Raw genomic sequence first — 27,127 nt, forward strand, 5'->3', positions numbered from 1 at the left:
GTACAATATATTAATTGCTAAAGTAAACAGCTGTATGCCTCTTATAGTGTTATTTCAAGATCATTAGCCAATTAACATGTTATAAAGAAGTTTTCCAGATACTTTTTATTTAAAAAGGAATATATCTTTGCCACAAACAATTCAAATTATATAGAATGTTACATATAGAAAATTAAAGTGTTTCTGTATCCCTTCCCTTAGCTATCACCGTAGTTTGATGAAAAGATTTTCCTAACTCTTTTTTGTTCTATGCAGAGTCTATTCTTGGTCATTTTGTGGCAGATTAATTGGTTTAAATATTAACAGTGGTTAAAGTAGCAATGCATTTGCGAAAAAGTTAAAACTGCTTTGAACCAAGTAAACTCTATTAGATTGAACCATGAGAAATTGCTGTGTTAGTAGGTCAAAAATGTCAAATATTGTAGTTTCATTTGGTTAAGCTATGCTATTAGAGGAGTCTGTCCTTTGAAGTGATTTAGTAAGGAGTCGGTGTGCTCCTGTGAAGCTGCAGTGTGGAAATAGCCCCCGGTGACTGCTCTTTGCCAGTAGTCAGGAGGTGGACACACAGATATTGATGGCAGGGGAACAGTTGAGGCTGTAATTTCCAGCCCCGCGTTTCAGGTCTGAGACTCTGGGGAACTGAGGAGGAGGGCAAAGCCGAAGGAACAGGCAGTGGGAATGAGTTTTTGTCCATTTCAAAATAGAGTCAGCTGAAGAGCAAGTGAAAACAGTAGATTTTTTTGATGGATGTAAAGCAATTTATGATATTTATAAGGTACTCCCAACCTGTTGTGTTATCTTTCCACATTAGGATGGCATCTGGTGAACAAAAAACATGTCTCTAAATCCTGAATGTGATTTTAGCTAAATTAAGTTTATATGACATCACTTTTTTTTTTTTTTTGTATTTTTCTGAAGCTGGAAATGGGGAGAGACAGTCAGACAGACTCCCGCATGCGCCCGACCGGGCAGGATCCACCCGGCACGCCCACCAGGGGGCGATGCTCTGCCCCTCCGGGGCGTCACTCTGCCGCGACCAGAGCCATTCTAGCGCCTGGGGCAGAGGCTAAGGAGCCATCCCCAGCGCCCGGGCCATCTTCGCTCCAATGGAGCCTTGGCTGCGGGAGGGGAAGAGAGAGACAGAGAGGAAGGAGAGGGGGAGGGGTGGAGAAGCAGATGGGCGCTTCTCCTGTGTGCCCTGGCCGGGAATCGAACCCGGGACTTCTGCATGCCAGGCCGACGCTCTACCACTGAGCCAACCGGCCAGGGCACATCACATTTGTTTTAACCTTGTGTTTTGGGTAGCTGTGACCTCTTTTCCCCATAACAAGTTTGACTCTTTGTATGCATGGGTGTATAATGTATAAAAAAAATGCAGTCAAAGACACAATTCTATTTTTAACGTTGTTTCACTTTTGCATTTAGTAGTTTACGGTGTGTGCGTGCGCGCATGTGTATATGTGTGTATGTATATCAAATTATATATCATTAAGGGGAGCAGAAGCACAGTGTTTCTGTTAGCATGTAACTGAAATAGGCAGCACACCATATGGTACCATAAACAAGGTAACCTGGAGCTGTGTATCAGTTCTCAGGTATGCAAATGTATGTGCCTTTCCCTGTCTACACCATCTATTCATCACAGACACAGTTAAACAAACAATCTTGTCTTTTCTCTGTATGTATTCTTATTTGTTGTGATTTGCCCTGAAGATTTTCCCATTCAGAATATTTTACTGGCCTTGGCCAGTTGGCTCAGTGGTAGAGCGTCAGCTCGATGTATGGACATCCTGGGTTCTATTCCTGGACAGGGCACAAAGGGCAACCATCTTCTTCTCCATCCCTCCCACTCCCTTCCTCTCTTCCTCTCCCACAGCCATGGATCAATTGGCTTGAGTGAGTTGGCCTCAGGTACTGAGGATGGCTCCATGGCTTCTGCCTTAGGCACTAAAAAATAGCCCCAACTCCAATGGAGCAGTGGCCCCAGATGGGCAGAACATCGCTCCCTAGTGGGCTTGCTGGGTGGATCCTGGTGGGGGCACATGCAGGAGTCTGTCTCTCTGCTTCCCCTCCTCTCACTAAAATATATATATTTATTACTTATGAAAATATTCAGAATCCACTGGCATGTGAGATAGAACTTCTCATTACAGCAAGTAGTTCTTTGTTATTTTTACATATTTTTCCCTATCTTTCATGGTTCTTTTTATACTTACACAGAATTAGATGAAAGACTAAATCCACTTATTATTTTGTTAATAAGTAATGCCTTATAACTATGTTTATGTCTTTTTATCCTGTATTTTTTTTCATAATTCACTATAGAGAAAGAATTCAAAAATATTTTAAGAAGTTCAAATATGTCTTTTGTAGTTGTATTTATAAAAACTGAAATCTTAAATAATCTAATTTTTTTTTAGATGAGAAGTATCATAGTGAGTCTGATTAAGGGGAAGGGGTTGTATGATTCCTGTTTTTAATCACAGAAAAGGAAGCTTGTATGCGGAAGAAATGGCATTTAAGAGGCAGAAAGAGCTGCTCCTTGCCAATATTGTTAGCTGGCCTTCTCTGGGTTTTTGAAGACATAGATAGCAAAGGACCTTGTGTTCAAAATGGGTGTTATCTGTCATCAGACTGAGATCTGGGGCTAGTGCTGGTCTCATTGTGAAGGGAATAGATCACATCCAGAAGTCCTGCCAGATGACAGCAGGCCCTTCTCATTCAAGGACTAGACTAAGCCCCTGGCCCATAGGGTGTGGAGGGATATATATATCATATATATCATATATATATATATATATCATATATATATAGTTATATATATGATATATATATATATATAGTTTTATTATTTCTAGTATAAAGTGAATTTTACAGCCTTAGAGCTGTCTAGCTGTGGGCTGGAAGAAAAAGTTCATACCAGTTGTGATTTTAACATCCTTGACATCGGGTTGGCTCCTTGGGTAGTAATCTTTGTCTTCTAGAGAAGTCAGGTAGCAGCCCTTCCAGTCTACCCCACTGAAGAACACAAAAAATACGAGAGGAAATGTGAGACTGAACCGGGGGGGGGGGGGGGGGGGGGGGATGGCGATTAAGAACGGGATTTGTTTCTTTGTGATTTCCCCTTTCCATGTAGGATGTCAAACAATGACCAAGAGAGCCATCTATTAAAGAAAGATTTTTGTTTGTCTTTTTTAATTTAATATTGCTTTCTAACATAGCCAGTACAGTATTAACTTGATAAAATGAAATACTCTGAATCTTTCTATTAACTCAAGATTTATTTTAATCATGGTGAGGTTGGAATTTAGGTGAAATTCCTCTCTCTCAAACTAGAGTGGAAACTTGAGATGTTTATTCCTCAAGGGGGAGGTCAAGGTTTTAATAAGTCTGATTGGTGCGAATCTGACTCCTGCTTCCAAACTAAAGGAGGATGCCCTGTGTCCTTAGAGCCTACTGTGACTTCATCAGCAGTGAAGTCATCTTTATGATCAACAGTGTTTTTGTTTTTGCATTATTTCAACAACACAACCCCAAAATTATTGTTAGAATTTTCACCCTCAACCCTAATTAGAAGTCTTTTACATCACGTACAATTGTACCTTTTCAAACCTCACTGGTGAAATGTATTTTAAATGTTGCCATATGTTAACCCAAAATTTGTGAGGAAGCCAGGCATACTGAAATCACTAATGCTGTGTTACAGGATTTGTTTTGTATGTACACGATAAGAAAATAACATGTGGTATATGAGTGGTATTATTGGGATTACATGGAACATTATTTTGACAGTGTTTGTTTTGAAAAGGGAGACATCCTGGTGTGAGGACTTGTAGGTGTTAATTACTGGACTGACTTGGCAGGCCCTGGAGACAGCAAGGATTAAGGTATCTGGCACCTTACTGGAAGCCTCCAAATTAGGTCTGCTGCCTGTGTTTGTTGGTGGAGATTGTAGCCAGTTTCTGCCCTTCGGTGCCATTTTTCTGCCATCAGCTTTGAAATCAGTGGCTCAATTCTTTTCCAAATGTGAATTCATTATGTCGATCTCAAAAGAAAGAGGGCTTGCTTTCATATACAGATATCAGTACTTATTTAACTGATAGTGTGTATTAAAAGTGAATATAGATGTATTTAAAAATCTTAAATCTGTAATAATTAAAACTTATTAGAATTAGATGTGGAGGCTTTGAGTCTTCTTGTAGAAATGGTCAAAACTATCATATAAAAAATTATGTTTTTCTATATTAGTCACTGTCAGGAAAGAGTATTTCTCGCCACGATGAATGATAACAGGAATTTGATTTTACTGAAACTGTAGGAAAAACACAACGGGAAATGATGAATATGAAGACATTACTTTGAGAAATGAGATAGAATTTAGATGTAAGTGGCGAGAGAAGAAGGGTGTGGGGGAATAAATAATTAAGTATAAATAAAAATTTAAAAATTCGAAGCAGAGAATCTTCAGAGAATGGATTTTCAATGGAGCATAAACTGCAGTTCCTTTTTGGAGCCGATGCTGATAAAGACGGACCATTAGTTAATCCGACATGCTGAGCGATCATTTATAAAGTGAGCTTGGACAAGAGTACACATATTTTATAATACATTTCTAAAACTTGCTTCACAAAGCCAGATTCCTTTCATACAACAGGAGATGCCTTGGTCCTTAATGCATTTCCCCTGTGCAGGGTCCTGCCCAGACCAAGTGTGAGGTATCGTACCGGGCCATCGTTTTCAAATATCCTAGTACAGTCTGAAATATCAGTCTCTGAGGATGGGCCTGTCTCAGGAGACTGTGCAGGGACAAGTGTTCTTTTCAGAGTGCCACTTAACACGTCCACTGTCCATTTTAAAAATGAACAAATGTGAGGTTGGACCCCAGATTAATATCTGAAAGCTAGCTATTTAATCAAGCATCACTTCTTTAAGGCTGATAGGCTTAACATCAAAGGTTGACGTCAAAGAGGGAAGTTTTTAAGTTATTGGAATTAACAATACTAAACTATGATAAGTCTATGTAGTGGTTGTTTCCTCAAACTGCATGTGCTGTGATTTAATTTTAATTTTTGTAATTATTTTTCCATGCATGTTAACTTAGAAAGCTGAGATAAAATTAATTTGTAGATATTTTAACTGAGATTTTTAGTGTATAAAACTAACTTCCCCACGGCAAATGTATGAGGTCCTCCCCACAGGTTGTATACCAAAAAGCAAAACTGAAGATGCAGTGTTCAGTAAAATAAATAGTGATGATAGAGGCAGCTCCTGTCCTTTGAGAACTGTACCTGTACGGTCACTGATGTACAGAGATAATTCTGTTATTTCTGGTCTTACTGAGGGGTGAAGAATTTATTCTGAAGTTAATACTTGTGCTTTCAGTATATAAAATGCTCTAAAATTATATAGTTTTATAAGGGTCTTGGATTTGATTATATGATAAAATGGGTTACTTGCATGGTTTGATATTTTCTATATATTTTCGTCTTTCATAGTACTGTTATTCTTACACAGACAAAGATGTAAGACCAAATTCACATGTCATTTAATTATAAATAATGTCTTACAAATATGCTCATGTCTTTTTACCTCAGAACTTTATTTTTCATTATTCATTATAGGGAGATAATCCTAAAGAAATATTTTTTAAAGCTCAATTATGTTCTTTGTGGTATTATTTATAAAAATTAAAATATTAAACAATTGAATTTTATTTATTTTAATTAAATTTATTTTATTTTATTATTTTTTTTACAGAGACAAAGAGTCAGAGTGAGGGATAGACAGGGACAGACAGACAGGAACAGAGATATGAGAAGCATCAATCATTAGTTTTTCGTTGCGCATTGCGACACCTTAGTTGTTCATTGATTGATCTCTCATATGTGCCTTGACCACGGGCCTTCAGCAGACCGAATAATCCCTTGCTCGAGCCAGCGACCTTGGGTCCAGGCTGGCGAGCTTTTTGCTCAAACCAGATGAGCCCGCACTCAAACTGGCAACCTCGGAGTCTCGAAACTGGGTCTTCCACATCCCAGTTTGATGCTTTATCCACTGTGCCACCACCTGGTCAGGCTGCATTTTATTTTTGAGAAGAGCAATGTCAGAGTGAGTTTGATTTTGAGGGTGCAGCTGTTTGTTTGTTTTTTAATCAGAGGAAATGAGGCTTGTATGAGGAAGGAATAGAATTGAAGAAGCAGAAGCCGCTGTTTCTTGCTCATATCTTGAAGTTGCAAATATTGTCAGTTGATCTTACTGGGTTTTTGGAGGCATAGATCTCAAGGGGTCTTGTGTTGAAAATAATTGTCATCTGTCATCAGACTGAGATCTGGGGCTAGTGCTGGTCTCGTAGTAGAGAGAGAGATCAAACTTGAGGAAGACCTGCCAGATGACAGCAAAGCCCTGTTCCCATTTAAGGTATCGCTGAGGAACTTATGAATGGTGTTCAGTACACTTACTGATTTGCCATTGTTGATCAGGCCTTGATATAGGACAAGGGGTTTGGAGGACAATGAATGGTTGCTGCCCAATCTTGAATCTTCCCACTCACATTCCTCCAAGAGTCATAAATCTGACCTAGAGAGCAAAGAAAAGCACACACGATCCACACCTCCAAGAGCTCCAGGAAACACCAGCTAGCCTGTGGTTGCAGAGAGCTGTGCAGCGGGAGCTTAAGAGAGGTTTAAGAGGCTGTAAAAAAACCTAGAGAGGTGCTAGAGGACTTTGACAAAGAACAGAAAATCACTCCAGAAAGGGGAAGCTGGGCTCCGTGTGGTTCACAGCACTGACTACTGGGAAGGAGATCAAAAGTAAGTGGGACTGAACTGGCAGCCACTGAAACACATCGCTTCTGGGAGAGATTCAGACAGTGGTGGGATTCGGCCAGTGCACTGGTTTGGCAGAACCAATATCTAATTTTTTGTTGCGTTCAGTAAACCAATTGTTAAAATGGCACTTATAATCAGGGTTCTCTCTAAGGTGGGCACCTGGGCAGCCGCCTAATGTGGAAATCACAATACATTCCTTACTCTTAGTTTATTTTATTTTATTTTATTTTTTTACAGAGACAGAGAGAGTCAGAGAGAGGGACAGATAGGGACAGAGAGGCAGGAACAAAGAGAGATGAGAAGCATTAATCATTAGTTTTTCATTGCGACACCTTAGTTGTTCATTGATTGCTTTCTCATATGTGCCTTGACCACGGGCCTTCAGCAGAGCGAGTAACCCCCTTGCTTGAGCCAGTGAGCTTGGGTCCAAGCTGGTGAGCTTTGCTCAAACCAGATGAGCCCGTGCTCAAACTGGCGACCTTGGTGTATCGAACCTGGGTCCTCTGCATCCCAGTTCGACGCTCTATCTACTGCGCCACCACCCAGTCAGGCACATTCCTTACTCTTTTTAAATGGTCATCTGTGCAACAGCGTATTCTAAGCACCTGTAGTAATATTCATTCTGTCCGTAGATGAAAATATTTGCAAGTGAGGATGCCAATCAACAAGGAATATGGAAATATCTTAAATACCAGTTTTATTGTTTTTTTATCAGATATTATTTAATATTTTTTCATTAATATTTTAAAACTCTTTCCTATAACATAATCTAGTTTTGTGTACCTCTTTTATTGTTCTTATTTAAGTATTAAATGCATGAAATAATAAACTACCTTTTGGTATATTGTTTTTTAAATACTTAAAATGGTCATTAGAGCTGAGAACTGGTTGTTAAATTATTTGAATCCCGCCACTGGATTCAGATATATAGAGAAAGGACGCTACCCCTTGAAGACATGCTAGCCATAGTACAGAAGGAAAGAAAAGGCAGAAATTAAGGATCCTATAGAAACCAGAAACAAGAACCAAGACCAGTAAAGCCTTCCCTTCCTCCCACCCGCACCATCCATAAAAACGCATACAAGGGGGAAGAATGGTGGAGAAGAGCCCTCAGGCTGAGCCAGTCCCCTGACTGCATAGCAGTACAACGGTGGCCCACATCGCTACAAAAGTGCTGGAAAAGGAAACAAAATATAAGTCAATGTACTTCTGCTGATAAAAATACTCTTTAGAAAATCAATCATAAATTAAAGTAAATTATACAGAACACTGTAATCTAAGTTGTAATTCTGGCTCTATCTTCTGTAATTCAGGGTATGGGAAATAAACAGAAAACCCCCACTTTGAATTGGAAATACAAATTCTAACAAGAGGAATGAACAAAAACTAAAATGAAATGAAATTAGAGTCAGTTGAACTCCTGGGTAGTATAGAAGAAAATCGAATCAGAAATGAAGACTGAATTGCATGATGTCCAAAGGAAAATAAATTCAAATGACAGGGGCCCAATATATTCATATTTACATTAAATTTAAATGGTCTAAATATCACTTAAAAGTTAGAGGTTGACAGAATGGATTAAAAAAATCACATGACTCAACAATATGCAGTCTACAAGAAACTCACTTCTAATATAACAATATTGGTAGAATGAAAGAAAAAAAATGAAAAAAGATACACCACGTAAACACTAATATAAAGCAAGCTGAGTAACTATATTAATATCAGACAAAACAGACATCAGAGTCAAGAAAATTACCAGGGACAAAGAGAGACCAATATATTTCGATAAAGGGGCAAATTCACAAAGGAAACATAACAATCCTAAATGTATATACAGTAAACAACAGAACTTGAAAATACACAAGGCACAATCTGGTAGAATTTAAATGAGAAATTGACAAATTCCCAATTACAGTTGGGGATGTCAGCAGTTCTTTTAGTCATTGATAGAACCTGTCAACCAGCAGGATCTCACTGGCATTTATAGAACTCACCACCCAACATCAGCAAAACATAGAGTGCAGCAAAAGTAGGTTTACAGTTGTGAGTGCGCAAGACAGTTTATTCCTGTATTATTATTTATTAATTTTGTATTATTTTCCCTACTTACAGCTGTAAACCTACTCATGCCCCAGCCTGTACACTGAATACATTTGGCACATAGACCAAGATAAACCATTTCCTGGCTGATAAAACCAACCTTAACAAATTTAAAGGAATTGAAATTGTACCAAGTATGCTCTCTGACTGTTGTGGAACTGACCTAGAGATTAATAACAAATAACAGGTGGAACACCTGGGGGAGCTTAAGACCTAGTTCCTCTGCCCTTGATTCTGAATTGTTGTTGGCTTGGAAGGTCAGAAAATAAATACATTTCATCTGACAGTGTCCCCAAATGATAGTGAAACATATCAGTTGATTGTTACCCATGATTGTCTCTCTGTCTACTTTATTTTACAGCTTCTCTGTTAAAAGGACTGAAACATGCGAACATCGTGTTGCTTCATGATATCATCCACACCAAGGAGACTCTGACACTTGTGTTTGAATATGTGGTAAGTAAAGTCAGGATTCAGATTTTATAAATATGAATAAAAATCTTATTGTATTATTATAGAGTTTGGTTTTTAGGTTGCTGTACTGAACTATTTTATGTGAATACATGAGATTTATAATTTTGCATAATTTTGAATGATATCTATCTTAAAGAAAAATCCTTAAAAATATTAATTTGAATTTTCATCAGATATACTTTCTATTTATAACCTATTTGTTACTAGGATACAGTATAATTTTTAAATTTATCAGATAAGATCAAACAGCATGATGCCGATCATTCCATTAGGGGAATTTCACAGACAATAAAAATGTGGGGTTTTTTTTGGGGGGATGGTGGTTAACTTCGCTTTTCAAAAGCATTCTTTATTAGGGATTCTTTTTTTTTATTGTGGAGGAAACCCTGATACTTATAATTTAGACTTCATGGTTTTTCTTCTCACTTGGTATTTCAGCTATTAATTAAAACTTCCAATTTGCATAACACACAATTTAATGATCGTATTGTGTTGGGAGTATTACTGCTAGAAGACTTGGACTTGAACTCATAATTAATCTTTCTCCATTTCTCTTAGAAAAACATATGGTATTTGTGTAGCCCCACTTCAGCATTTAACTGTGCAGTCATGAGATGTAACCATGATAATTAGCATCTCCATTTTCACAGATGGATCTGAGAACATGTAATTTATAAGATACAAATGACATTGGCGGAGACTTTTATTAAGAATAGCTGTTGGTATTGTGAATGTGTTCACATTCCATTTGTAATTACCACACTACTTTTTGAAAAATTTGCAATAGTTTTTATTTTTCCTTAAAAATATATAATGGAATGAATATTTGTAACATTTTTCTCTTACTAATGTCTGCCTGTGTCTATTTGTCATTTAGTTGTCTTGTGAAGAAGCCATTCATCTTGTCTATTTACATATAAATGATAGCTACATTTGAATAATATGATAATGCGGCTGCAGCGAAACTCACGCTGAACAGTTGACTATATTGCATGCTACCAAGAACGGCTGCAGCTTCACACATCAATGCAAATATAATTTCTTTTGTTTAATCGATGATGTTGGAATCAATAATGTATTCAGCTGATTTAGAACGAGGATTTTTGTTTCATATTTCCAGCATGTCTAGTTGCAACATTTCAATTAACTCTAGATTTTTTTTCTTAGTATACAACTAACTTTTGTCACGCTCTGTAGAAGATATTTCAAAAGTGAACTTGTCCCCTTCCCAAAATTGGATAATTAAATTAAAAAGAAAAGTAGTTTGATCTCTAAAATCAGTAACAGTGATAAACCAACAAAAGTAATGTGAAAAGACAGCCTCTAAATCTTAAAAGAAAATTAAGTATGTTTGTGAGACTAAAAGGTGCATAACAGATCGTATGTCATTTAATGATTTTCTGTGGAAGTTGTCACATAAAAGGAAAGAAATTCACTCTCGAATGTTTGCTAATTGATTGAGACTGACTTTTAAACAATCATTCTTTTTTGTATGAATGAAATTTTCTTTGGCCCCAGGTCCTCTTAAATCAACCGCATAGTAGCATGCACATATGCAGTGCTTTCCCAGCAACATGTCATTCCTAACTTCTGCGCGCGAGCTAAGACGTAGATAGATGAACCTGTTCTCTTTCAGAGAAGGAGGCGAGCTTGTGTTACTATGGCTCTGACTGCCCTGCCTTGCCTCTTGAGTTCTCTTCTCTACTCTGTTTCACTCCATTCCCATTGCTTCTTGGTCTTTCTCCCTTCTACCTTCCTTTGTCATTTTTTATTCATCCATCCTTTTGCTCTTTCTGGTGAAGCACTTTTTGCAGCTACAACTGAAGTTTATTTGTCTGGTTTTTGTTTATTTTAAACACAGAGTTTCACCAAATCTCTGACATCCGAGTTGGGGAGGGAGGCTGGAAGGGAACAGGTCCAGGCTGCGGAAATTTCTTACCAGAGTCTTCTCAGTTAGAGTGGGGAAGGTGTGAGTTACCCAGTGCAAAAGTAACTTCCCTGAGTATTTCCTGAAGTTTTTATCTATGCACATTGGTTTTTGATTGCTTGTTATTTGTATATATACTGATATCTTGAGGTTATTACATACTTGAATGGAATTAATCAGATTGCTTTCCTCACAGTATCTAGAATAAATAAATTCTATTCTTTTCTTAATGTTTTATGGCAGTGGAAAGGCAATAGTAATTTCAAAGCATGAAATGCCTTGGAAATCAGAGCAGATCTAGGTGAGGAACACAGGGCAGGGGACAGAAGTACACTGTGAGCTTGGGATAACGGGTAAGGGGTCAGAAAGGGAAGTGAAAGAATGTTAGACAAGTACAATGACAATGCTAAAGACCAACATCTAAAATTTATAGAATTTTATGCCGAGCACTGTGCTTTGTAGTCATTATTCCTTTGATGTTCTCAGAAGCCTTACAGAACTATGAATATCACCACTTTGCAAAGGAAAATGCAAGGATTAAAGATACTTAGTTCTCCAGGTATTGTTGCGTGTAAGACTCAGACCCATCTAACCCTGAATCCTAACTGCAATATTGTCCCTCCTGTTTATTTTTACAGCTTTACAGAGGTTGAGCCTCTGGTCAGAGGGGGAAAGAAAACTCTTTTTTCTTCAACAGCCCTCTTTGCACAACTTTCTGTACATAAGAAGATCTTGAGTGCAGTACTGTATTGTGCCATGTATAAGATGCTCCCATGTAAGATGCACCTTAATTTGGGGGCCCGAAATTTGAAAAGAAAATGTATTACATAAAGTTATTGAACTCAAGTTTTATTCATCATAAAATTCTTACAACTCCTCATCACTGTCACAAATCCCATCCGTTAGCTTGTCCTCATCTGTGTCTGATGGTGAATCACTGTCTTCAACATGAGTGCAAAAAAATGGGAAATGCAAGTAAAAAATACCTACAACACTGGATAAGACGCACCCAGTTTTTAAACCCTAAACTTTTTTTTTTAATTTTTATTTTTTTAATTAATTTATTTACTGTGTGTACATAGATTCTAGTGTCTCCCCAAAAGCATCCCCTCACCCCCGTATTCACCTCAACATCTCCCTTACCCCCCTCCCAATAGCTCCCTTCCCCCTTCCCTTCAGTTTTAATTCCGTTTTTCAGTTCACATTCTTCCTTGTATTCCTCAAATGAGTGAGGTCATATGATATTTTTATTTCTCTGCCTGACGCTTATTTCACTCAACATAATAGTTTCCAGGTCCATCCATATTCTTGCAAAATGTAATATTTCTTTCTTTTTCATAGTCCCATAGTATTCCATAGTATATATGTACCACACCTTTTTAATCCACTTGTCCACTATCGGACACTTGGGCTGTTTCCTGATCTTCACTATTGTGAACAATGCTGCCATGAACATGGGGGTGCATTTCTTTTTACAGTTGGTGATATGGTGTCCTTGGGATATATTCCTATAAGTGGATGGCTAGGTCAAAGGGCAGTTCCATTTCTAATTTTTTGAGGAATCTCCATACTATTTTCTACAGTGGCTGCACCAAAGGGCAGTTTCATTTCTAATTTTTTGAGGAATCTCCATACTGTTTTCCACAGTGGCTGCAGCAGTCTGCATTCCCACCAGCAGTGCAGGAGGGTTCCCTTTTCTCCACATCCTTGCCAGCACTTATTCTGTGTTGTTTTGTTGATGAGTGCCATTCTGACTGGTATGAGGTGATATCTCATTGTGGTTTTAATTTGCATTTCTCTAATGATTAGTGATGTTGAATGTTATTTCATCTGTCTATTGGCCATCTGTATGTCCTCTTTGGAGAGGTATCTATTTATCTCTTGTGCCCATTTTTTGATTGAATTATTTGTCTTCCTGGTGTTGAGTTTTACAAATTCTTTATAAATTTTGGTTATTAACTCCTTATCAGATGTATTGTCAAATGTGTTCTCCCATTGTATAGTTTGTCTTTTTACTCTGTTCCTATTATTTTTAGCTGTGCAAAAGTTTTTTAGTTTGATATAGTCCCATTTGTTTATCCTGTCTTTCATTTCACTTGCTTGTGGAGATAAATCAGCAAATATATTTGTGTGAGAGATGTCGGAGAGCTTACTGCCTATGTTTTATTCTAAGATGCTTATGGTTTCACAGCTTACATTTAAGTCCTTTATGCATTTTGAGTTTATTTTTGTGTATGGTGTAAGTTGGTGGTCTAGTTTCACTTTTTTGCAGTTTTCTCAACACCATTTGTTAAACAGACTGTCTTTACTCCATTGTATGCTCTTACCTCCTTTGTCAAATATCAATTGTCCATAAAGGTGTGGGTTTATTTCTGAGTTCTCTATTCTGTTCCATTGATCCATATGCCTGTTCTTATGACAGTACCAAGATGTTTTGAATACAATGGCCTTGTAGTATAACTTGATATCAGGAAGTGTGATACCTCCCATTTTATTATTCTTTTTCAAGATTGCTGAGGGTATTCGTGTTCTTTTTTGGTGCCATATAAATTTTTGGAATATGTGTTCTATATCTTTGAAGTATGTCATTGGTATTTTAATTGGTATTGCATTGAATTTATAAATTTCTTTGGGTAATATAGACATTTTAATGATGTTATTCTTCCCATCCAAGTACTAACCAGGCCCGACCCTGCTTAGCTTCCGAGATCAGATGAGATCGGGCGCGTTCAGGGTGGTATGGCCGTAGACATATTCTTCCTAACAATGAACTCAGTATATGCTTCCACTTGTTTGTGTATTCCTTGATTTCTTTTATCAATGTTTTATAATTTTCTGAGTACAAGTCTTTAACCGCCTTGGTTAAATTTACTCCTAGGTATTTTATTTTATTTTTTTTTTGCAATAGTGAAGGGGATTGTTTTCTTAATTTCTCTTTCTGATATTTCCTTGTTCGTGTATAAAAATGCCTCTGATTTCTGTGTATTAATTTTATATCCTGCCACCTTGCTGAATTCATTTATCAGGTCCAGTAGTTTTTTGACTTAGACTTTAGGGTTTTCTATATACAGTATCATATCATGTGCAAATAATGATAGTTTTACTTCTTCTTTTCTTATTTGGATGCCTGATGACTAATTTCTTGTCTGATGACTGTAGCTAGGACTTCTAGTACTATGTTGAATAAAAGTGGTGAAAGGGGGTATCCCTGCCTTGTTGCTGAATTTAGGGGGATTTCTTTAAAATTTTTTCCATTAATTATGGTGTTGGCTGTGAGTTTTTCATAGATGGCCTTTATCATGTTGAGGTATGTTCCCTGTATTCCCACTTTGCTGAGAGTTTTGATCGTAAATGGGTGCTAGATTTTATCAAATGCATTTTCTGCATCTAATGAAATTATCATGTGGTTTTCTCCTTCCAATGTGAATCACATTGATTGATTTACGAATGTTATACCATCCTTGCCTCCCTGGAATAAATCCCACTTGATCATGATGTATGACTTTTTTCATGTATTACTGGATCTGGTTTGCCAAAATTTTGTTGAGGATCTTAGCATCTAAATTCATCAGGGATATTGGTCTGTAATTGTCTTTCTTTGTGTTATTTTTGCCTGGTTTTGGAATCAGAATTATGCTTGCCTCATAAAAGTAGCTTGGAAGTCTTCCTTCCTCTTGAATTTTTTGAAATAGCTTGAGAAGGATAGGAGTTAGTTCTTCTTTGAATATTTGGTAGAATTCACTTGTGAAGCCATCAGGCCCAGGACTTTTCTTTTTTGGGAGTTTTTTGATAGCTATTTTAATCTCATTTGTTGTAATTGGTCTGTTTAGGTTTTCTGATTCTTCCAGATTGACTTTTGGAAGATTATATGTTTCAAGGAATTTGTCCATTTCACATAGGTTGTTTAATTTTTGGCATACAGTTCTTCATAGTATTTTCTTACAATATTTTGTATTTCTGTTGTGTCAGTTGTTATTTCTCCACTCTCGTTTCTAATTTTATTTATTTGAGTCCTCTTCTTTTCTTGGTGAATCTCATTAAAGGTTCATCGATCTTGTTTACCCTTTCAAAGAAACAGCTCTTGGTTTCATTGATCCTCTGTATTGTTTCTTTAGCCTCTATGTCATTTATTTCCGCTCTGATCTTTATTATTTTCTTCCTTCTACTTCCTCTGGGCTTTACTTACTATTCTTTTTCTAGTTCTTTTGGGTGCAGGGTTAGGTTGTTTATTTGAGCTTTTTCAAGCTTAAGGAATGCCTGTAGTGCTATGAACGTCCCTCTCAGGACTGCTTTTGCTGTGTTCCATAAATTTTGAGTAGTTGTATGTTCATTATCTTTCTTTTGTAGGAATTTTTTTATTTCTTCTTTGATTTCATTGTTATTTAATTACATGCCATTTAGTTTCCATGTGTTTGAGTATTTTTCAGTTTTTCTGTTGTGGCTGATTTCTAGTTTCATGCCATTGTGATCAGAAAAAACGCTTGATATGATTTCAATCTTCTTAAATTTGTTGAGACTGCTTTTGTGCGCTAACATGTGGTCTATCCTGGAGAATGTTCCATGAGCACTTGAAAAGAATGTATATTCTGCTTCTTTAGGGTGAAAGGTTCTAAAGATATCTAGTAAATTCTGCTGATCTAATGTGTCCCTTAAGTCTGCTGTTTTTTTGTTAACTTTCTTTGTTGAGGATCTATCTAGTGATGTTAGTGGGGTATTGAAATCTTTTACTGTTACAGTATTGCCTTTGATCTCACCCTTTATATCCATCGAAGTCTGCTTTATATATTTAGGTGCTCCTATATTAGGTGTGTAGATATTTATGATGCTTATATCTTCCTGTTGGATTGCTCCTTTTATCATTATGTAGTGACCTTCTTTATCTCTTACTATATTCTTTGTTTTAAAGTCTATTTTGTCTGATAAGTATTGCTACCCCAGCTTTTTTAAATTTCCATTTGCATGAAATATTTTTTTCTATCCTTTTACCTTTAGTTTATGTGTATCTTTTGTTTTGAGGCGTGTCTCTTGTAGACAGCATATGTATGGGTCCTGTTTTCTTATTTGTGCAGCTACTCTATTTCTTTTGATTGGATCATTTAGTCCATTTACATTTAAGGTTATTATTGATATGTAGTTCATTATTGCCATTTTGTTATTTAAAGCTATATTTCTCTTTTGCTATATTCTTTTCCCCCTTTGTTCTGCTTACAACAATCCCCTTACCATTTCTTGCAGCCTTTGTTTGGTTGCAAGGAATTTCTTGAGGTTTGTTTTTGTTTTTTGTTTTTCTTTTTGTCTGGGAAGCTTTTTATTTCTCCTTAGATTTTAAACAATAGCCATGCTGGATAAAGTAGTCTTGGTTGTAGGTTCTGTTCTGCATTGCTTTGAATATTTCTTGCCATTCCCATCTGGCCTCAAGTGTTTCTGTTGAGAAGTCAGATGTCATCCTTATGGTGGCTCCTTTTTAGGTGATAGATTTTTTTCTCTAGCAGCTTTTAATATTTTCTCTTTATCTCTTAGCTTTGCTATTTTAATTATGATGTGTCTTGGTGTGGATTTCTTTGTGTTTCTCTTTAATGGAGTTCTCTGTGCTTCTTGAACTTGTGTGACTTCTTCCTGCATCAATTTAAGGAAGTTTTCAGCTATGATTTGATTGAACAAGGTTTCTAACCCTTGTTCTTTCTCCTCTTCTTAAGGAACCCCTATGGTGCGGATGTTATTTCTCTTCATGTTGTCACAGAGCTCTCTTAGAGTTGTCCTTAGATTTTTTCATTCTTTCTTTTTCTGCTCTGCTTCTGTGTTTTTATTTATCTTGTCTTCTAAATTGCTGATTTGATCTTCTGCTTCATCCAGCCTGATTTTAATTGCTTCTAGTATAGTCTTTGTTTCATATATTGTATTTGTCATTTCTGACTGGTTCTTCTTTATTATTTAATGTTCTTTTTAATACTTGTTATTTTTTTATTTATGTGCTCACTGTGACAATCCATTGTTGTTCTTAGACCTTTCAGCATTCTAATATCCATTATTCTAAACTCTGCCTCCAGTAGTTTGCTTATATCTGTCTCACTCAACTCTTTTCCTGAGGGTTTCTCTTGTTGAGTCATTTGGATTGTACTTCTCTGTCTTCCCATTTAGTCTGTGTTGCCCTGGACTTCCCTGGTTGGGACCTGGGGCAGGTAAGTGGGGGTCACTGCCTGTGACTGGTTCTTATCCACTTTTTGGGAACTACAGGTTATCCAGATCTTGTGGCTGCCTCTGCTGGGTCCAGGTGCCACTGTAAATATCAGCTGCATTCCTAGGCTTGCTTTTATCTATTCTTGACCCGGAAGAAGTTACTTTAAAATTCAAGTTACCCTAAAATCCACTTTCTATTGTCTTTTATTGCTGGCTACTTGTTGGGCTCAGTACTGTAATTCCGTGATTAGGTATAGTATTAGATATGGCCTACTTCTTTGCTTCAGGTATCAGTCTATCCAGACATTTTAGCTCCCATTTTGTGGTTTCTCTACCAGGCCACTGCTGCTGTTGCTGCCTGGGGCTCTTGGGCTCAGGTGCTGCTGGGTCCAGACCACCTCTGGGACCACTGCTACCCTAGTTGGGCTCATGCGTGCCTGTGCGCCCGTTTGGACTGCTTCTGGGACCGCCTCGATCAGCTCAGATCTCAGCGGTGGCCTCAGGGGTCACGTGCGCCCTCACAGATCTCTTCCAAGTTCCCCGTGCTGACATTACTGCTGAGGGCGTGTCCGCACCTTGAGCAGATTTGCACGCTGCCCCAGTTCCTGCAGTAACTGGTGCGACTTTTGCATCGCTGGTGGACTCGCGCACGCCCGCGCTTCCCCACTCAGTTGCCACTGGGGCTCCACCTCCGTTTGGATTACTGCCAAGGGTGCGCCCAGCCCCAGCCGGTTTGTGCGCCCGCCTGGTTCTCTGCAGCTGCCAGGTGACTTCCGCCTATGCTGGCGGGCTCGTGTGTGCCTGCGAGTTACCTCCTCTGTTGATTCTCGGGCTTCCGTGTCCACCTATGGTGGGTCACTCAAGGAGCAGGGGTGTGTGCAAGCCCAGGCTTTTCCTGGAGCAACAGTGGTCCTGGGCTCTGCTGGCTGGCTTGTGTGTGCTCGCTGGAACCTCTGCAGCCGCGCTCTGCCTCCTCTGGCCTGTCTGCCCCCAGGGAGCACTCTGCAGTGCAATGGCTGGTGTAGCTTAGACCTCTGCATTCCCTATTTGTGTCCCTAACATGGTGCCTGGTGCTAAGCGCCTTGTTCTAGCAAGGGTAGGGGAGCCTCCTGGACAGGGCACTTTGTTTCTTTTGCTGGTGATGCTGGTTCACTTTAAATCTGGTGAGTGACTCAGCCCAGGGGTTAGGGTGTCCTCCTGGAGGCCCGGGAATGTGGCTGTGAGTGAGGTTCTCTGTGCAGTTCCTTTAATACAGAGCCTTGGTCTGAGAGTCCTGCCTCTTCTCAAACTCTGTCCAGGCTTTTTTCTCAGCCAAGTATAGTCAGTCAGCCCCTTCCCAGCTCCAGGGCTCTAGGCTGGGATTCCAGTTTTGGGAATAAGGACCTGCAACTCACTAGACAGCCTCTCCTTCGTGAAACTCCTAGGCGCCGCTCCCCGGTACCAGGAGCGGGGTAGCCTCCATATCTCCGCCCCTCCTACCAGACTCTGTGTGGGTTCTTTGGTGGTCCTTGGTTGTAGAATCCTCCTGGTTCAGTCCAAAATTTGTCTTTCACTATGAGTGTTCTCAGATTAAGTTGTAATCCACCTTGGTTCTGGGAAGTGGGAGTTGGTGCATCTGCCTACCCCGTGGCCACCTTGGCTCCTCCAGACCCCAAACTTTTTAAAAATAAGGGGTATCTTATACATGGGAAAATATGGTAAATCATAAATACTATTAAGCTGCCTTGTAACTTTAATAATTTTTATCGAGTGGTCAAAATTCTATCCATTAAAATTTTTATTTTAATAATGAAATGTTTTGAGTTTCTATAACGCAAACTAGTAAGTTACAGTATTGCCCTATGTATTTCACTGGAATCTACTTACACACACACACATACACACACACACACCCAACCTTGTTATGTAGCAAGCCTAAAACCAGTTCCAAACCCTTTAATCTATACTTTCCTAAACTTAATGATAATATTGCCATATTTTAAAGTTGTTGACATCAAAGTTATTTGCTTAAAAATGTTGATTTTGTAGTTTCGTGTAATTAATAGCACCTTTTTTTTGAGGGAGGAAAATGAAAGTTAAACAGTGTATGAAGAATCAATATATCATGTCCTTTAAAACCATTCAGATGAAGGGAAGGTAAAAAATTTAAGATTCATTAGATAGTATTGGATTTTTAATTTGGATTAGAATTAAGCGCTCAAGGGTTTTGTGAGGGTACCCATGTAATTTGAGATCCAGGAAATGAAAGATTCTTATTTATGTTAGTTTGCACATTGTGTAATATTTTTCTTTTCTTAAATGCTCTAAATGAGAGCTCTAAGCCTCGCTGTTTCATATTATTTGCACCAATGACATATTTTAGGTTCCATAAAAGCCTTCAGAGGGCCAGAAGAATGCAGTAAGTAGTGAAAAGTTCCTGATGCGAAAGGACACTTGAGGAAATGACTTTGAAGGTCATTATTAAAGTGATGTAGTGAATAACAGGACATTGTTAAAATCTCTTAAGTACTGTGAAGAGCTCCTAAAACATCTGAAATATAGATTTCTATACATTTTAAAAGTGTGCAGATATAATGACCTGCAAGCCGAAGGTTGTGGACATGCTGGGAACTGCGCTCCCAGGCTGCTCGTGTGTCAGCCACACAGCCCGTGGGACCTGTCACACGTGCTATCTGGAACACTACCTGCCTCCAGTTGTTAAATGAGGAGGCGTGGCTCCATTAGCGTGAAAAGGCATCTGGTATCTTAATGGTCTAAAGCAGGCGTCCCCAAACTACGGCCCGCGGGCCGCATGTGGCCCCCTGAGGCCATTTATCCGGCCCCCTGCCGCACTCCTGGAAGGGGCACCTCTTTCATTGGTGGTCAGTGAGAGGAGCACTGTATGTGGCGGCCCTCCAATGGTCTGAGGGACAGTGAACTGGCCCCCTGTGTAAAAAGTTTGGAGACCCCTGGAAAGTATTGTCATAGCTATCTTATCTTCTGCACAGGTTTGAGATTTTGAAAAGTAATATAGAAAGTAGTGAAAGGGCTAACAAATTTCTTTCCCTACTTAAACAGAAAGTTAAGCAATTTGGTTTTTATTTTCTGCCAGAGACAAATTGAGTGCCATATTGCCCTATTTAACACCATGCTGAGAAATTTAAAATAGATTTCACCAGTGGAAATAAGAATATTAATAGTAAACATGATTGTGTAAATAAACATTACCACTCTCTAAAGTGCATCACTATTCTGTTCCATTTTAAATTAAATGAGAGCAAAGTAGGTGTATCAGCTCTTCTCATTACACATTTAATAATTATGCATAAGCAGAAAAGGAACAAAGTTATAACTAATCATGATAGTCATCGAGGCAGTCATTTTATTTCTTCTATTGTGCCTTAAACTCATGAAATATTCCAAACTAATGTGCAATATTATATTGAACAAAAATTCTATATTTCACATGAAAACTGTCACCAAAAATCATATAAAGTGATTTATGTATTACCAAAAATCACATAATTTCTTTTTTATATATTGCTCTACATTCTACAAAGTACTTTCTCATAAATGTTATTCCATTGGATTCCCTGTTTAGCCCTTTGAAGTATAGAAGGCATGTAATGTTGTTATCCAGGTTTTTATTGATGAGGAGATATAATGCTTAGAGAGAATTTAAAACAGATTTACTAAACTCACTCAGATAAGTTAAGAGGCCATAGATAAGACTTCAGTCTTCTGTGCATAAAGGTCCTGTCATTGCATTTCACCCTACAACCCGCTGGCTTGAATCGTCTGCATAGTTTGGCGTGATGGTCTGAGGTATGTGTGATGTTAGGCTGTGGAACTCCCAGCTGAAAGTTATATTCCATCTTTCCACCCTGTCACACATCTACCTAATTGTTTGGCTTCTCTGCCTCATCCATCTTGATTTCTAAATTGATGAAGAATGCTTTAATTTGCATGATTTTATGATACATCTGCTCTCAAAAACTGTCGCTCTCCGTCAGTATTCTGGTTTCCAGATTAAAGTGTCCTGGGACAGCTGGGTATTTTTCTGCTTTTCTATGAGGAAAATGTCCACGCACATGCCCATGCACAGACAGACTTGAAATGGGGGTAATCAGGGAAGGCCTCACTGAAAAAGTGAGAGGTGTTTATGTAAACACCTGAAGGAGGGGAAGGAGGAAGACAGTATTTTAGGCAAGAGCCCCCATGGAGAAGGCAGTGTGAGGAGCAGTGGGCTCCTGTGGCTGTAACAGAGTGGGCGAGGACGAGACCAAGTCCAGGATGTTGTGGGCTCAGGATTATGTAAGGCTTTGTTTTCATGAATTTTGCTTTTACTCAAAAATGAGATGGAAAGCACCCAAAGTGTGCTAAGCAGTGAAATGATCTGATCTGACTTGTATTTTCATTGGATCTCTCTGGCTGCTTTCTTAAGACTAGACTGGCCCTGGCCGGTTGGCTCAGTGACAGAGCATTGGCCTGGTGTGTGGATGTCCTGAGTTCAATTCCCGGTCAGGGCACACAGTAGAAGTGCCCATCTGCCTCTCTACTCCTCCATCTCTCTCTCTCTCTCTCTCTCTTCCTCTCCTGAAGCCATGGCTCGATTGGAGCAAATTGGCCCGGGCACTGAGGATGGCTCCATGGCCTCTACCTCAAGTACTAAGAAGGGCTCATTTGCTGAGCAATGGAGCAATGCCCCAGATAGAGCATCACCTCCTAGTGGGATTTCTGGGGGGATCCTGTTCAGGGCACCTGCAGTAGTCTGTCTCTGCCTTCCCTCCTTTCACTGAATTAAAAGGAATTAAAAAGAATAGACTGGAGGGTGGGCGAGTTCTGAAACAAGGAGACCAGTCAGGAGGCCATTACAATTACCAAGGCATGAGATGATGTCAGCCGTGGAGATGATTAGATGTGATTGTTATCTGGACATATTTTCAAGGTTGAGCCGATAGCATCCGACGGGGGAGTGGAGAGCTGAAGAGAAGTCAAGGATAACGCCTAGGGTTTTGGCTTGAGCTCCTCATGGCACTCATGGAGCTGCTGTGAGGAGAGGTGGGGCTGATCGCAGGAGGAGCGGGGTGGGGGACAAGATGCCACCCAGTGTTAAATGGGTTAAGTTTGGGATGCCTGTTACATAGGCAAGTGGATATGTCACAAGGTGGCATGAGCCTGGCATTTAGCAGAGAGATCAGGGTAGAGATGTGGAAGTTGTCTGGGTTATAGATTACTTAACAAGGAGATTGGATGAGATCACCAGAGTATGATGGTTGCCACATTGCTGGCTCTAAATGAACTGTGCCTTTGGGTGCTCACACTGTTGTGTAGTCCAGGGGTAGTCAACCTTTTTATACCTACTGCCCAATTTTGTATCTCTGTTAGTAGTAACATTTTCTAACTGCCCACCAGTTCCACAGTAATGGTGATTTATAAAGTAGGGAAGTAATTTTACTTTATAAAATTTATAAAGCAGAGTTACAGCAAGTTAAAGCCTATAATAATAATTACTTACCAAGTACTTTATGTCAGAGTTTCGCTGTTTGGCAGAATAAATCTTTATAAAACAACTTACTATAGTTAAATCTATCTTTTTATTTATATACTTTGGTTGCTCCGCTACCGCCCACCATGAAAGCTGGAATGCCCACTAGTGGGCGGTAGGGACCAGGTTGACTACCACTGGTGTAGTCCCTGCCCCTTATTATAGGCCGGCTTTGCGACGTATTCTAATCAATGAAGCAACATGGTAGAAGTGACACTAACAGCTGTGGTCCTGACAGGGTCTGTTTTGCACTCTTGAGCAGCTGGACCAGCTCTGTCAGAACTCCATCTGTCCTGCTGGAGAGCCTTTGTGAAGGGAAGAGGCCCTTGACTACACAGAAGGGAACCGAGAACCCAGGAGAAACTGAAGTGAGGCCCTAGACATAGCACGCAGCCAGGCCGTTTGCCCAGCCAGCCTAAGAGCCAGCCTGGTGACTGAACAAGCCATCTTGTGGGGACACCAGGGGAGCATTCCAGGCTCACAGGTATCACCTGGGGCCTTTTCTGAATTTACAACCCAAGAATTGTGAGAAATAATAACAATGGTTGCTGTTTTAAGCAACTGAGTTTTGAGTTAGTTTGTTATGCAGCATTCAATAACAGAAACACCTTATCTGTCAGTGACCACGGAAAATGGAAGAGAGTTTCATGGACTGGAAACACTGGAGCACTTCAACATTAAGGGTCAAGGTGATGAAGAACCACCCACAAAGGAAACTGAGAAGGAAGCACCAGCAAGAACATTTATCCATGACCTCAGATGGGACTATTGCAGCTGAGACTCTGGGCTGGGAGTCTCACAAGAGCAGGGGCTGTCTCTTTGGTGCCCAGCAGAATGTCTGGCATGTAGTAGGTGGCTAGCCAATCATTTTTATATGAATGAATGTATGACATTTGAAGCAGGAAGAGCAAGACTATAATATAATAGTTTTACTACTTAAGGCACAAGCAATCAATGAAAACCAAACTACTTAATTCACATTTTTGAATTTTTCTTTACTTTTCTACTTATCCACAGTCCATCTTTAGTTTCTATGTATAGTTTTTATTCCTTTTCTCAAAACAAATACTCTTCCCAGCAGAAGATTTAGAACAAATGTGATTTCATAGCTATTAGAGCAGGTTGTCGACGATGCCACCTCGTTGTGTCAAAGGAGTAAAAGCGTTTGGCCACTCTGAATACATGTACCAGTCAGAGTTCTTTATTGCAAGCAAAAAAAAATTCTCTTTGCCCTGGCTGGTGGTGCAGTGGATAGAGCGTTATCCTAGAGTGCCAAGGTCGCCATTTTGATCCCAGGGTCACTCCCTCAATCCTGGGGTGGCTGGCTCAACACTGAGGTCACTGTCTTGAGTCCCTGCTCAGGGCACGTATGAGAAGCAATTAGGGGGTGCACAACTAAGTAGAACAACAAATTGATGCTTTTCTCATTCTCTCCCCTCTTCCTCTCTCTTGAAATCAATCGAGGAAATAAAAGAGAAATTCTCTTTGAGTGAATTAATCAGAAAAGTTTATTGAGAGGATATCTTGGCTGACAGAACTGCTGGGAAGACTAAATATGGACAGGAATGGAGGCTGGAGACCCCCAAATCATGCTGTGGAACTGAGCACTGAGCACCCAGCTGCCTCCAGGGGCGTGAGCACCACAGTGCCTTTGCCTTCACTGGCCTGGCTGCCCTGGGCGAGTGGATGTTATTACCCTTGCTCATGATGTCAAAATGGCAATGACACTTTCCTTACTTCTTTGGGTTGTTAGCTCCTAATGCTAAATGAATGTTGGCTGTGCTTGGTTAGCTGATATGAGGTCACATGTCCGTGTTCTGACTGCACAGGTGCCTGAGAAAGTGGCTGGCCTTTTGGCTTTTGTAATGGCAGGTGGGTCTGACCTCCCCTGAAAACTCACAAGGCAGGGATTTTCCCGGCACAGGGAACACATTCAGACCCAGGATCTACTTTCCTCAGGTCCCCGCTCTTCCTAACCCCTTCCTCCACCAAAACAACTACCTTGTATACATTTGTACAAATAAGTTCATTATCTAGTCCCAAGTAAATTACTTCAAGAATGGGAAAAGAACTGGGAATAATGTATTCGTAGAACCATTGTTTATAATCTTTGAGATGTCATAAAAAATGAAGGGTAGCAAAGGTAATGCCCGTTTCTAAAGGGTGACAGGGAACACTTCTGACTCTATAGACATATGAGCTTACTACAGCATTAGTGAAATTCAAAAACAGATTTTCAGACATTGAAGTCTAATAATCTTTATTCCTTCTAGTAAGAAACACAGTGGTAATTTTCAACTTCAGCAAAGCTTATGATAGGAACGTTCATGAGATCCTTATAAATAGAATAAAATTGAAGTTGATTTGTTAGAAGATTTATTTTTCTTTCAGTTGATCGCTGATTGAACAACTTCAACCAAAGCCTGTTGATTAATGAATTGACATGAGAGTGGAGAAAAGTCTATCACAGTATGCTGGAGGGCATTGTCCTTGGCCTTGTCCTATTTGATATTTTTATTAATAACTCTGATGAAGACATGGTGATGATGTGCTTGACCTATTTGTGTGTGAGTCGTAGCTTGGAGCCATAATTAACACTTGGAGTGATGGGATCTGGGGTCAAAAAAAAGAATCTGATGAAATGATGAGCCAAACGTGCTAGGTGAATTGCTGTGGGGATAAGGAAAATGGTTTGCTTGATTTAAAAGGGAAAAAAAGGCAGCCTACCTAGTATAGAAAAACAGGGTAGAAGAAAGTTAACTTAAAAACGACTTATTTGAAAAAAACTAGTAATTTCTTTGGCTCAAAGAACTGCCACAAACAGGTATACTTCGAGGAGGGCCAATGCAATGGCAAGAGGTCTGTGAACTGTGCTCAGCAGCGATTTTCAAATGGTGTGCCACAGAATTTTTAAAACTATGATACCTATTTAGTTAGGGGCACTGTCCTCTTTTCCCTTAGATTGTCAAGTAAAAAAGAAAATGACAACAGCCAACCCAAAAGTAGCCATCTGATGTGAACAAATTAAAAGGATCCCTGTTTTTGTCAGATTGGCAAAACATATCAATACAATATTTTCTTTGGTGTGCTGCAGAACTTTAGTAATTAGTTTGTGTGTGCCATGAGATGAAAAGGTTGGAAATCTCTGCTACACAACATGAAACCGCTAAAAGTGCCAGGAAGAGTAGAGAATCTATTCCAGACAGAATAAGAAACCAATTCTCTCTGAGAATTCTGAGAGGCTGGTTTGGGCTTACTCCTGGGAAGAATGTTCAAATATTTTGTGTTGCTTGTAAATTAAATTGAGTGCCTTGAAGAGCAATGAGCACCTTGTCACTAAAAGTATTCAAGTAGAGGATAAACGGATACACATCAGAAATACTGGAGGGAGGATTCCTACCCTTTGTGCAGGGGATGGAAATATGTAATGAAATACTGGAGGGAGGATTCCTACCCTTTGTGCAGGGGATGGAAATATGTAATTTAGTCATGCTACTTCATGTAGTCCCAACTGAAGCCATGAACGGTTGTAAGTTCCCTCCACTTTGCAGATGAGGACACTCAGGCAAAGATGTCAAATACAGCTGACCATTGAACAACACAGGTTTGAACTGCGTAGGTTTGTACTGTGTGGGTCCACTTATACACCGATTTGTTTCAATAAATACATACAGTACTGTAAATGTATTTTTCCTCCCTTTGTGTTTAAGTGAAAATAATAGGAAAACTGGATTCTACTCATGGACTTCTTTCCTGAAGAACTTGAGGATGTTTTAGTTTCACATTTGGAAAACTAGCTATACAGTGTAATATTATGGTTCTATATTCCGAATGGGTAGGTTGTCATTCAGGACCAAGTACTGAATATGAGCAGATGTGAACACCGTGGATGACTGACTGCAGGCAGCGTAAGATAGAAGATTCCTGAAGCATAAGGGGAAACTAAAGAAATGAAAAGGAAACAAGCTAGCTTTCAATCAGTGCTGTGTTCTGAACTTGTTTTCTCTAATCAGTACGATAAAGTCAATTAACTTCTTTTCTGTCCCTTTCCCTAGTGGCTTTTCCTCATGTAATGAGGAATTATGGTCTCTT

General features: G+C 39.2%; 1 protein-coding gene across 5 annotated transcripts in view; it reads left to right on the forward strand.

Moving 5' to 3' along the window:
• CDK14 (cyclin dependent kinase 14) overlaps positions 1-27,127 on the forward strand; it is a 621,136-nt gene that overhangs the window by 244,410 nt on the left and 349,599 nt on the right. For all 5 annotated transcript variants that reach the window (XM_066353824.1, XM_066353828.1, XM_066353826.1 and 2 more), the window contains one exon: positions 9,292-9,386. In XM_066353824.1, the coding sequence (XP_066209921.1) occupies positions 9,292-9,386 (95 nt within the window). The remainder of the gene's footprint in view (positions 1-9,291; positions 9,387-27,127) is intronic.

This window comes from Saccopteryx leptura, chromosome 12, assembly GCF_036850995.1.
Source record: "Saccopteryx leptura isolate mSacLep1 chromosome 12, mSacLep1_pri_phased_curated, whole genome shotgun sequence".
NCBI classification, from domain to species: Eukaryota; Metazoa; Chordata; class Mammalia; order Chiroptera; family Emballonuridae; genus Saccopteryx; species Saccopteryx leptura.